Genomic DNA, 13828 nt, shown 5'->3' with positions numbered 1-13828 from the left:
AAAACAAGGGAAAAGAAAAAAAAGGAGAAAACTTCCCACGCTGACGCAACCCCATATGCCAGGACAAACCTAGATACTCTAGAGGAGGTCACTAAGCGAACCCAAGAGCATGTGGAGCAGCTAACCAATAATATGATGACCTTGTTTGCTTATGTAAAGCACCGTGATGAGTTTGTCATGAATGTTTTCATGGAGATTCTCTTGCACATTAATTTGGATATCCCAGTTTTCCTTCTACGCTCTTACAACCATCTGAAAAATGTCGAGGCATCATCAGATATTCACAAGCCCACTGATGATGAGGAACCAACCGATCCTGATCCATTCCACTCTGTGTTGTCAGTTGAATGTCGAGAAGCTGAACTTTAGCTTTCAACCGTACCAGCACCACTACAGCTCATAGAGCCACTTGAGGATGAACAATCAAAAATACCGCATCAAATTCCTCTGCGAAAGAGGAGATGCTGGTTAAAGAATATGTATAGGCATGAAGAGCCTCAGTTATCCCCAATCTTAGAACGAATCAGGACCTCCTGCTGCACCAGCCTCAGATTCTGAACATTCCAGCCCCACACAATTGCACAAGTGCCCATGTCGCATGACTTTTGCACCACCACCAGCATAAAGTCAAGGTATCGTGCATAGAATTGCATTGCATAGCATGTGGTTTAGTTTTACTTAGTTTTTATTTAGCATTGAGGATAATGCTTCTCTCAAGTTTAGGGTAGGTAGGGTATCTCAAATCATTACTTGATATTATTAGTATAATTTATATGCCATGACATGAGTAAGTGTTAAGACTAGTTCTCTGGAATAAATTAAAGGTGCCTGATGATGATGAACACTTTATGGCTATAAGTGAATGTACATGACTATTGAGGATGATAGAACCAACTCTAAGACTTGATTCTTTAAAACATTTGGATACATGATTGTATGTTTTCCATGCTTAAGGAACTTAGAATTTTTTTACGAGAGAACTCTTGCATTTCATGGAATAAAACTTTGGTAATGAATAATGAAAACCCCGCATAATTGTTTTTTGAAATTACGAATAAATGCTTCAACATATCTGTAGATGGACACTTCGCTATGCCATGGCATTTCCTGGAAACTACATTTAAATAAATGGCAGCCAAGACATATGAGTGAATGAAATTATCACGGGATGATTATACCTGACTAGCGCAGGGGTGGAAGGTATGCTCCCTTTCACCTGGAGTGTGGGATGGTAGGTGTGATGGACTGACTCCCCTCGTAGCAGTGTTAAAGAAGAAGAAAACAATGTGGGAGTGAACTTGTAAATGTCGTGGCAAAACAAAAGAGTTTGCTTAGAAAATTTCTAGATTTGTTAAGCATGGACTTGATACAAACACGCACACGCTCACACAAATGATCTTGCCCTAGGGGACAGTACTTGATTTCTCAAACTAGTCTAGCATGTTAAAGCCATATGTTCTGCGGCTGAAATTATATCCCATATAATTGTCTTGCATCTGAACTTTCCATGGTATTTTTATTTTGCTTAATATTATCCATTCCTCGAGGACAAGCAATAGCTTAAGTTTGGGGGTGTGATAACTCTGTAAAAATATCATATTTAAGGCCTTTTCACTTAGGTTATTTACTGTATAAAAGCACATATAGGATCATATAGATGCATTTAGGAGCATATAGTTGTATGTGGTGGAAAAATATTTTTTGTCACAGCATTTTATTTTGTAAATGTTGTTGCGTTATGGGGAAGGTGTTTGTTTGATGATATGTTTGATTTGCGAGCAAGGATAAGCAAATGGGAAGTGCTATGACATGATAAGACTACTAAGCAGAATGCAAATACCGAGTCAGATGGCATTTTGAAAGTGAACAAGACGAAAGAATATATTTTTTAGAGCCAGTTGTCCTCATCTTCACGTTCCCTCTACCACCAGTCACCCGAGAGGAGTCATCTGCCACCTGGGATGCCTCATGCTGTTAGGACCACACCCAGCTACAACTGATTCTTCATGGACCACACCCAACTACAAGCAGATCCTGTCTAGTCCATGCCCGGCTGCCTGGAGGGGACCACTGCCACAGTTTCCCACCCCTTAACGTGAAGGAAACATGTTTGTGGTATCCTAGGAATTTTAACACAAATTCCTAGGTTTATTCTCCCCTATAAATAGGAATGAAGCCACAATGAGAAGATACTTTTGTACACGCTACCTTGAGCTAGAAATTCAGAGAGAAAAATATCTCTCATTTTTCCGTCAATCTTATTTTTCGTGGCATTCCTCCATTAACAAGCTAGAGGGAGTGGCGAGCTAGGCGTCCGAGAGGAGCTAGTGAGCTAAGGCAATCTGTGGTGGTCGAGGGGAGTTCTGGCAGTGCACGTCAAAGGCTCAAAGGCTTTTCCTCATTCCCTTTGTTGTTTTTTCTTTTTATATCATTTGGGTTATATGGAACGTATTAACTTCTTGCCTTGTTGCTTGAAACATTCGAACCCCACCATGAACTAGTCTTATTTGGTGGGAGCTCACTTTGGATATTTAAGTTTTACTTTAATGGATGGTTGCTTTGCTATGATGTTGTTTGTTTTGTTTATGATGTTTAATGCCTTAAGGTTGTAGTAGCTATGAGAGTAGTCATTCCTTAAGAGATTGCTTAGTATTCGAGAGAAACTAGGGAGGATCCATATAAGTAAGGGGTTCTAAGAAGTAACTAGGCCTAATCCAACCTTAGTCATAAGGTTAGGATTTCAATCGACTAAAAGGAGTAGTGCTTGATCTAGAGGTTATATGTTAGTATTGTCGTTAAAAGGTATTGTCGTGACATATCCTGTTATCGAGACATATAGAATCCTTGCACTTGCTAACGCCAATAGGTTTTCCATGTCATCTTGAACCTGTCGAGTCTCTTGACTAGAGATAGTATAGGGCACCCTTAGTAAACTCTGTCAGGCAGATAAGGCATAGTTGTAAGACCATTCTAAGAAGTAGACTTAAATTTCCTAAGTGACTCCTATCATTCATTCCCATAGTAGATTGTTGTGTGAGGAGTCTAAACTCCTGATAATCAAATCCACTGTTTACATTTTATTTTGCTTTTACATTTTCATTTGATTGTATTGAACACAATATAATTTTCTACGACATTTCCATCCATTTTGCCACATCTCTATTTGCTACCATATTACCATCATTCCATTTCCGCCACATCCATTTTATCTTGCCACAACATTCTCATTTGTAAATAACATCACTAACTATATTTATGTGAAATAGTAAGTTGTTGTGATTAAGCTTATAAATTTCCTCCAATCCATGTGGATACGATACTCACTCATCATTGTATTACTTGTTCGATTGTGTATGCTTGCACATATTTCGCGACCATTTTTATTAGTCACAATTCACAGACAATTCATAAATCATGCATACGGTGGAGTTTTATTATTGAGCTTAATTTTTTTATAAAATAGTGTTTCTATGAGATAAGGGTTGTGTTTCGGTGTTGTGTTATGCAGGGTAAAGAAGCTTGATGAGAAATGAAATTATGTTGTTGCATTCTAGATAATATTTATGGACACAAAAAAGGACAAAAAAATATATTTATATGATGTTGTACACGTGAACCACTAGCCAGCTGTACCCCACATGTAAAGGGAATCTTTTCCCTAGGGCAAACAAAAAATTAGGACACAAAACCCTAAGAGCCCTACTATATAAAGCAAAGGACACCAATAGTAAATATAAATTGGAGTTTATGAGATAAGAGAGAAAGAGAGAAATGTGATACTATTTCTTCACCTCTCCTTCATGATGACCTATATTTTTGAAGCTCCAAGGGGGGTATCGAGTTAAACTTGGAGTAAAGTCAACAAGCTCAAGACGGTTCACGAAAGCTTATGGCACTCAATATTTTCTTCTTCCTTAGTGCTATTTCATTTCTTTTTATTTCTTTACAATGGGTTGTAATATTCAAATGATTGTGGATGATATTTACCCAGTCATGAACTAACTTAAGTTGGCTTGGGTTTATTGTGGATGGTTATAACTTGTTTAAAGATTTTTTAAGCATTTATTGTTTTACACTTACTTTGTTCACTGTTTTATTTACTTAGATTTGTAGGAGCTTGCGATAGTTAGCCTTACAAGATTTAGCATGCCTTGCAAGATTTAGTCTTAATATATGTTTGATGCTTAATATTCGAGAGAGTTAAGCGTAGATCTACGATGATAATAGGGTTAAGTTGAAAAGCAAAACCCTCACTCACCTTAGAGATAATGATAAGGTTTAAATGACAAAAAGGAGTAGAGCTTCATAGATAGCAACTTGATAGGTTTATGCAGAAATGTATTGCGTTAGCATTTCCACTATTAGTTTATTACTAGAGATAGCTTAGACATAGCTTCGTAAACACTATCAAGCAACGTACTGAGAGAATGTGTTAGAAATTTCTTAAGGACAAGTTATAGGATTCCACAATAAACTCAACCTTTTACCCTTCTTGAGTGTTTCACACGTGTGAGGTCTCATGTAGTTGTCTTATCTTGTAACGTAGTTCTCGACACAATTTTGGTACAATATGTCTCAACATTACTTTTCTTGTTAAAACATTTATTTTACCTTGTTCATACCATTCACATACAATATTTGTTTATAATTTTAGTGTGTGTATTCTTTACTTAATCTCCCTTCAATACCTGTAGAGACAATCTCACTCATCACTTTGTTATTTGAACGATGTGTATACTTGCACAGTTTGCAAATCATTTACACACGCAACAAGTATCGATACTTCCTTTTTTTTATATAAAAATATAGTTGTTAATGACCATTGGGCTTGACCGGTATTAATAATAGGGTTTTGAAATATCAATAATATTGTGTAATGTACTATCGATACTCATAAAGTATATGTACTAATTTCGCATTCTAGAATTTGAAAACTTGAAAAGGAAAATGTTGTATCGATACTACCATAGGAATATTGATACTTCTTTTACCTTTAGCATCGGTACTATAAGAACAATATCGGTATTACTTACCCAGAAAATCCTTTTTGTGTTCAAATTCATGTTCATTGGATTTTTGAGTTATTTTTGAAATCTTTGAACAAATTCAATCAAGTCCAAAAATATTTGCCCTTATTTTTTATATCAAAATATATGCTAAACAATTTTCGGGTGTCAGCTTTCGCTTGCCTAACCAATGATGCCCCGACTCATTGTTAGTTCTAGAAATGTTTTCCCAACATAAATCTTGTGAATGTCCATAGACTCCATACTTGAAGAAAATATTCTAAAGTCCCTCATATTCTATTTGTTGAATGAAACAATCTATTCTGATACACGAGAGAACTGGTTTATTGAGATCGACCACTATGGCTAATCGTGCAAAAATTTCCCCTTCCACCTATATTTGTGTTATAATCAACTTTGGTCACTTTGTTGAGCTCTACTGACAATAAACTAAACAAATATTTGGTGTAGTAGTGATATGGGAGTCCTGGAAGCCGCACCCAAATAATTACGTGTGATGGGTGTTTTCAATCATAGAAAAATTCTGACTCCATAGTTGAACTGTTAAATAGTTTTACAATTTCTCGTATAGTCATCTTCTTGCTCTAGCTTCACAAGATAATAACCATTAACTACGTCCACCAGTTGAAACCTACCTTTTGACTGTCATATCACTTGAATTTTGTTCCAAAGATCCCTATAAACATTCCCCTGTGATAAGAGATGAAAACAGAGTTATGAATGTTACTCGAAGTTGAAAAATCAAACCTAAGTATCTAGACTCGATCAAAGAACGAAAGAGAATGTAGACGAGGGGTGTGGTAGCAAGTAAGGTTTCTTGGAGGAGAAGTTGCTGTAAAATTGACTAAGAATAATGGATTAGGGCAAATGTGATGAACAAAGAAGATATATAAGATAATTAAAGAATATAGACATGAACACTTAGTATTTTGGGTTTTAACTGAAATTGTTCTTGACACATAATCAAACAAATGGATAGACGTTAGAAAGATAATGATATATAGATAACGAATATGTAAAAGATTTTTGAAATGATGAATGAAACGAATGAAAAACAAGAATTGAAAATTTTCCCCGATAGGTATGGGGTTAACGCAAACCCTAGGTTTTGTGGAGATGGTGACATGAATGATGTCGGTGATGAAGATGCTGATGATGAACAATTGACATATGTCCTACAAAACCCTCCTAGCCGCAATTGACTAGGCAAACTTGATAATCGACTCTAACCAGCCCTCTTAATCGCAATGAAAAGGAAAATCGGAGTGTGAAGATCTCTCTCGCAAAGAACTTGAAGAACTTTATGATGAAAAATGCTTCGAAGGTATAAGGCTATCAATACTTGCAAAAATGTACTCAAGTTATTAATTAAAGAAATCTGATTTACAGTGGTGAATAGAGCCTCTTTATATAGGTGAGGAGTTTCAAAAGTCCTTAGTAACTGATGAATAAAATAATAATAAACAAATGATGTTCTTATTCTAATTCCTAACAAAATAATAAATATAATCCTAAAAGATAGTAAAGAATCCTATATCAACTTATATTACAAATAATCAATAAAAATATTGATAATTCATAATATTTACAATCTCGTATTAATCATGTATATGAATTTCTACATGAGCTATCTTCACTATAATTGACGTATCTTGAGTTTCGACATCAGATAACATATGGATCCCATTCAAAAAGTCATCACAAGTGTGTTGTTGTTCTAGTCTTCTTTTTCAAGGCTTGAACGTGTAGATCAATTGGAAGAGCTAGTCCTCTCTTCAAAAGGACTCGACCTCGAATCTGAAACCTCAAAGGGAAAAATATTAGAACATTTTAAGAATTCACTCGCATTATAATTACCGAATAGATATACTTTGAATCTTCCAAACTTTGTTCTTCTAATAGGTTCAAGTAGAAACATTAGTCCAAAGAAACATTAATTCTTTATCATCATATATTCTGAAGCATGTATCACCTAATAACCACACAATAAATGTCTTATGCATATTGTAGTCTATACAATCATGCACTGAGTTTGAGAATTTTATAATGGGATATGGACCACTTTGTCAATTTCCACATCCCCTTCTTGAATTATAACTTCTTCTTCAACAAAGCCTTTAGTTTCCGATGGAATATTCTTAGCAGCCCCTACTAACGTCAAGGCGTAAGACTTTGTTATCTTGTCTTTATCCTTACCCCTACTCAGGAGTGATGTCTTAATAGTGTCATCCTCCTCCATTGCCGTTGCATCTTCCAACTCAATATTATTTTAGTCAGGCTTCTCCACCTCCACCGGAGAGTTCGGTTGCTCTAGTGGAGATATTCTTATCATCAATTTTGTCGCTAGTTGCGCAGATACAAACATGGAAACCCTAACGTCCTATGCGAACTTTTGAACTCCAAGATTTTTTAAGGAAAAACCTAGTTGCTATTTGATTCATAAAAGCCAAAGTGAGCTCGAGTTCATTGTTTTTATTATTTTATTAAAAACATCTTAAATACAATTAAGAGAAAGTAAGTAAAAAAAATTGAATGTGAATATAATAGGGAGCTTGATTTTGAATAAAAAAATAAAAAAAATAAGAATGATATATTTTTTATCGTTAGATTGAGATTTAAGAAAACTAAAAGTTAAAAAAATATTTGATAAATTGAAGAATAAGATGTGAAAAAGAGAGAAAAATATAGTTAAATTTAATTCAAAATTAAATGAATTAATGCAAGAGATGACTAAAGAGTGTAAAAAACGAAAAAACTTATGAGATTAAAAAAATTAAATATAGAAATTGAAGGTACTGAACAATAGCTTAAGATACTCCGTTTCTCCTAACAGCCGGTCATGTGCCGAAATCAAAATATTTGTCAAACCCAACGTATTAACGGTGTCTTAATGAAACTTTGTATTATATGTGCTTTCAAAAGGCTGAAACTTGATGCCTTTGTATGGGTTATTTCTTCGTAAGATGTCTTGTAGCATATAAAATATATCATTTTTAATTTTTAGGATCTTTCTTTTTCTATGCGATATTAATGTTGTTTGTCACCTTTTTAAAGTATGACATTTTTTAATTCAATCTGGTGAGGTTTTCTTCGTTGATCATCATCACGGTTGTCTACATTACTTATCTTATTCATCGGAATATTTGAAGTAAATTAAATAATCAAAGAATCGTTCTAATATTTGTTGTGGTTTAATTTTATCTCTTCCAAAGAAGCGTGTACGATAGAATTAAAATATTTTTTCCTTTCCCACTCCAAATCCTCCATCTTATTTTTTGATGTAGAACTATTCTTATTTCTTAAAGACATTATATTTGTCTCAATCGAGTTGTCTTTGCAATTGAATAAATGAAATCCATTAAAAAAGAAAGTGAATTCCAATATATCGTATACGATTCCGCACTCCTTTCCAGTAATCTTGCTCGTAATTCTCAAACCATTTGGTCCATTGTTATTATTATTATTATTATTATTTGGGATAATCAAGCAACATTTGGTCCATTATTGATAGTTGCGTTATGATTAAAAAAAGGATTGATCGCCGAAAGGCGAGTGGAATTAGAATGTTCTATTGCTATATATGCCTATGATTCAACTTGGAGAGCAATAACATCTTTATTCTTTAGCTTTTGGCTGATTTGTAGGCGCTGACGGATCTATTAAAGTTTGAAAGTAAATTCGTGTTTATTTTAAAATTCAAACTTTTTTTGAATAATTGTGTATTTTATTGATTTTGTTCTTAAATTTTATAGTAATTGTGTGTGTTTATTCTTAAAATTATTTATAGATCCGTCATTACATATGTAGTAAATTTCTTTATTACGCTACCGCAATTCAAGACTTCTATGAATAGAAATCATCTCTTTAGAATAAGAATATCAAACCCAATCTCAAACACCTTTTTTCTCTTGTTTTAGGTCCCCAAATTAAAAGACAGATTCCACCATATGATCTTGCAATTTGATCACACGAAGTCAAATGATCAAGAATATATATATTTATGGAGAGAGAGAGGTGGCTGACATTGGAGATTGTGAAAGAAAACCATCAAATATCAAAAGAGTATGTCAAAACCGAGCTTTACGGAGTTCAAATATGGATCATTTACTTGTAAGTTGTCGAGGAAACTAACAAAACAGTCGAGCATCAGCAGCAGGGAGAGACAAAACTCAAACCTGTCATCAACAACTTATCAGCCAAATGTGGAAGAGATGAAATGGGTGTTCGACAAATATGACACCAACAAAGATGGGAAGATCTCCAAGGAAGAGTACAAGTCGGCATTGAAAGTATTAGGAAAAGGAGAGGAGGAAACCAATGCGACGAAAGCATTTACGACGATCGACACCGATGGGGACGGCTTCATAGACTTCAAGGAGTTCTTGGGGATGATGCACAACATGGGAGAAGGGATCAATGTCAATGACATCCAAAGTGCATTTCGGGTGTATGATTTCGATGGGAATGGCAAAATCAGTGCCCAAGAGTTGATGGCGGTGCTTAAGAAGATGGGAGAGAGGTGTAATTTGGAAACTTGTCGAAGAATGATTCGAGGGGTTGATGCTAATGAGGATGGCTTGATTGACATGGCTGAGTTTACCACCATGATGACTCGAACCATGAAAGTTTTTCAGAAATAAATTGTTAGTATAAAATTTTACGTTTCTATATGCCCGTAAAAAGAATTGGCAAGTGTTTTTTTTCTCATTACGTCCTTATGCCTTCTTTTTATATTGTACTAAGAAAATAGCGTCTTTAAAATTATTACCAAATAAGAACCCTTTGGAAAATTTGGAACTATACTTATTTTGAGCAAAATTTCTATTACCTGAGGACCCGATAATATTATCCAGTATAGCAGAATAAGTAAGAGTAAAAATAGAAGTTAATTGTGTCACATATCCTAGATGTATGCCTATTATTTAAAATTGGTTCCTAAACTTTTAAATATTTTAATTTCATTTCTAAACTATGATTATCATTCTAAATTACTCCTCAAGATTTTGAATATTTTAATTTTATCCCCAAAGTTTTTTAATCATCCTCAAACTTTTTGAACATTCTAATTTCATCACAAATTATACGTGTATACTATTCACATCCATTGTTCAAAAAATCTTTAGGCCAAGTTATATTATTATATGTATGAAAATAAATAAATTTTAGGTTAAATTATGGTTAAAACTGATTATATATTTGGGTGAATTTGGGGATGAAATTGGTAGGTTCAAAAGATTGGGGACCAATTAGAGTGAGGGTCATAGTTCAGAAATGAAATTAGAATGTTCAAAAGTTTAAGGATTAATTTAGAATGAGAGTGATAGTTTGGAAATGAAATTAGAATATTCAAATGTTTAAGGATTAATTTAAGAAATAATTAATTTTAGATTAAAATCGTCTTTAATTGAATACAATATAAAATCGTCATGTATTAAAACATATGATTTCATTTTGAATTTGACACTGGTTATTGGGGACTTTGAAATACAACCGCTAATATGACTTAAATTGAATGAACCTGGAATTTTAAAAAATTTAAGGTAAATTATATTAGTGGTTCCTTATTGTAGACATTAAATTTCGTCTAGACTCGCATTCGAGATTTTCTACTTTTTGATTTTATTTTAGTTATTTTTTAAGTAGATACGATATCAATATATTAAATAAAATTGATTTACTAATCAAATTAATTATAATATGTATATACATATTAAATAAATAAAAAATATTTTATTTATTTCTTATTGCAAAAATTACAAAACCTAATCAACTAGCCCAATCGAAGCCATAATCTAACTCTGGCTCTCCAATCTTGCCACCATCGCTTCAGTAGCAACAGGGACATCCAGAGACACTAACAATCATGTCACCATTGGGACCATCTCCACGTCGATGGAAGAACCACTGGTCCTCTCTCTCCTCTGCTACAGTCTGTAAAACAACCTGCAGACACCCACATGCACATACAACCTTCACCATCTCTTTGGCAACATCCTCACAAGGAATTTTATAAGAGGACTAGCAACAACAAACGAAAGGGAAAGAAATAAATCATTTTTAAATGGAAAGCATCAACAACAACAACAACAACAAAAAATAGAGAGAAATAGTAAAAAATAGAGGCAACCAAAAAAATCGTAGCAAAAAATAAACCATAATCGAGAACAAAAAGAATAGAGAGCAAGTAGAGAAACCACCTGATTTTCTTCAAAGCCTTTTCGATCCTAGCTCATCAGAGGTCGAGTCAGAAATCGAAGGACATTTATCGTAGAATGGTCATGAGAAGTCTTCCTAGTGACAGACGTTCGATTCAATATGTTTATCCATACGAAAAGTGACCTTGCAGTAAATCAAATATATTTTGAATAAAATATATACTTATATTTTTAATGCCTTCTTCGATCGAATAACTAATGGAAAAGTATTTTATATGGCGAAAGTATAATTTCAAAAAAATCGATTAAATAGTTAATTTCTCTAAATAAATTTTCTTTTTAAAATTATTAATTGTGTCTAATATTTTTTGTTACCATGCCTTATTGTTTTATTCAATACTCTGACGCATTCATATTCGAATTATGCCTAATCTTGTTTTCATAAGTAAAAGAGGAATGTTGTTTTACTAAAAAGAATCGATGGGATAGACTTCTTAATTGCAGATGTGCGAATCTTATTGGTTCTTTTCAAAGTAAAAGAGTGTCCTTTTGAATCATTCGAATGAAATATTTTAAAATAATAAGAATTTTCACTAAATGTTCAATAAAAAGGATCACATTTTAAATTTTAATTCGACTTTGCTAATTTCACTACTACGAGAACGTATAAGTGATTAGGTATCAATTTTGGGCGTTGTCTGGATGCTAACCATTCCCCACGCATAATCAACTCTTAAACCTTTTAAAACAAATCTTTGGTAAAATGCATACCATTTTTTGTCTTTCAAAAATGATTTTTCTTAAATTATTTTAAAATACATTTTTAGGTATTAACTTACCTAACCCAAAGATCGATGGCGACTTCAAATCAAATTTCCTAAAATAAGTCATAAATCGAGTTTTCTTTTAAAAAGAGAACTTTATTTAAAAAATGTTACGACAGCTTGTCAACTCCGTTGGAGACACTGTAGAGAGTTAAGTCGTGAATTGGTTATACGTTGTCGTGATTGTGGAAATTGTGATTTCAATTTATATTTAGCTTGTGATTTTTTCTGAGTTTTCCATTAATATGCATTCTTTATGTAAATAGTTGTACTAATGTTTAAATTCATGTTTTCAGCTTCATTAAATTTTCCTTTTTGGAAACTGCTTCTATCTTTTTTTCTTTGTTGAAGGCTCATAAATTTGTCCTCACACACGTCATATGTATTTGCATGACATATGCTCTATACCCGAACTCTTTCCTAAATAAGTAAGGGATAATGCTTTCCTCTCGTGTGAATTTTTTCCACATATGAGTCTTAGCAAGTAACCTTTGGGGTACACATGTGTTTTATTTTAATGGGAATTTATTCCTCTTATAGGTATAGGGAAGTGTATCATCTCGAATTGAACTCAATCTATGATCCTATAATAAGTGGGAATCGAGAGTCTAAATAGCCCAAGGGAGAAAGAACAAGGAAAATTCGAGTACATTTTTCCTTTGGAGCCAAACCTAACATATAATAAACCATAAAATGGTCACCCTAGTTAGAGCCATACTAAACCTTTGTATGTTAGTAGTCACCCTGATAGGTTTACACAAAGGAGGAATGACTCTGAACCTTTACCCTTTGCTTTAAATTCATAGAATATATTTTTTTCGAATGAAAGTATTTGAACTAGATACATGTAATTAGGGTTTATTTATAAAAATAAATCTTGTTTGGTAGAAAGCAAGCCCGATTAGGAATGCTATTTAATAAAGGCATATTTGGGTAGATACCATGATGACGTAGGTGTCATGTTTATATCTGAATAGCACTTTTATCTTTATCGATTATCTTACATGTACTAACTCATTCTTTCCTCCTTTTTGTGTCATTTCTCGCCTTTTCGTATTGTGTCATCATGACACAATATGAAGGTTTTTGATTCATAGTTAACTATTTGATTGGAAATTTTCATAAATAAAGAAAAAGTTTTTCAATCAAGTAGTCGCATACACAAACATGCACTGATGGCAAAGGGAAACGAAGAGTGAATGAGGAGGAAGCTCACTTGTAGATCATGCCTCAGAGTTGACTGATAGAAAGACATCCAATAATTAAAAGGTGATCTCTTAATTACAGCAATTGTGCAGTTACATAATCTTACCTCTGATTGTTTCACCTTTAATCATCAATGCATGATACACAACTCCAGCATCATAAGGGCATGATTCAAGATAATGATCACATTTCGAATGAAGTCCCTACGCAAGCCCAAGAGGTCATAGAGTACTTGAGAGACATAGTTTCGAGGATGAAGTCCTGATATAAAACATCGACATAATTTAGTCCAAGCGTCCAAGCAAACACACGTATGTAAAAAAAGGGTCTGTCTTGTAATAACGAAGACTTTTTATCTCTAATGGAACTTATTATATAATATTCATCTTTAGGATCAACACCTTTTTCATTTGCATTTACATCTTTGCATTCTACATTGCCTTTATTTAAGCATTTTTGCATGCATTAGTCATGGAAACATAAAATTAATTCATGGATGATTTTGTGGCAGTGATCTTAATCACACAAATTAGTTCACACAATACTAAGAATGAAAGCGATATTTGAACAACGAATGAAATAATTGCAAGATAATTTATAGAAAATGCAATAAGAC

The 13828-nt window shown here is 33.5% G+C and overlaps 1 protein-coding gene across 1 annotated transcript; it reads left to right on the top strand.

Annotated features, from left to right (window-relative positions):
* Window positions 1–9065: 9065 nt before the first annotated feature.
* Window positions 9066–9667, top strand: LOC120139360 (calmodulin-like protein 30). Its single transcript, XM_039154608.1, has one exon. The coding sequence runs from the start codon at window positions 9092–9094 to the stop codon at window positions 9665–9667; it is 576 nt and encodes a 191-aa protein (XP_039010539.1). The 5' UTR covers window positions 9066–9091.
* Window positions 9668–13828: the final 4161 nt, after the last annotated feature.

The sequence above is a fragment of the Hibiscus syriacus genome, unplaced genomic scaffold, assembly GCF_006381635.1.
Source record: "Hibiscus syriacus cultivar Baekdansim isolate YM2019G1 unplaced genomic scaffold, ASM638163v2 tig00110744_pilon, whole genome shotgun sequence".
In the NCBI taxonomy this organism is placed as follows: domain Eukaryota; kingdom Viridiplantae; phylum Streptophyta; class Magnoliopsida; order Malvales; family Malvaceae; genus Hibiscus; species Hibiscus syriacus.
The sequence above is the reverse complement of the archived record's forward strand: the minus strand, read 5'-3'. Positions and strand labels throughout refer to the sequence as shown.

Bases quoted from the DNA above. Each gene is read 5' to 3' on its own strand.
- LOC120139360 (XM_039154608.1), top strand. From the start codon at position 9,092: ATGTCAAAACCGAGCTTTACGGAGTTCAAATATGGATCATTTACTTGT.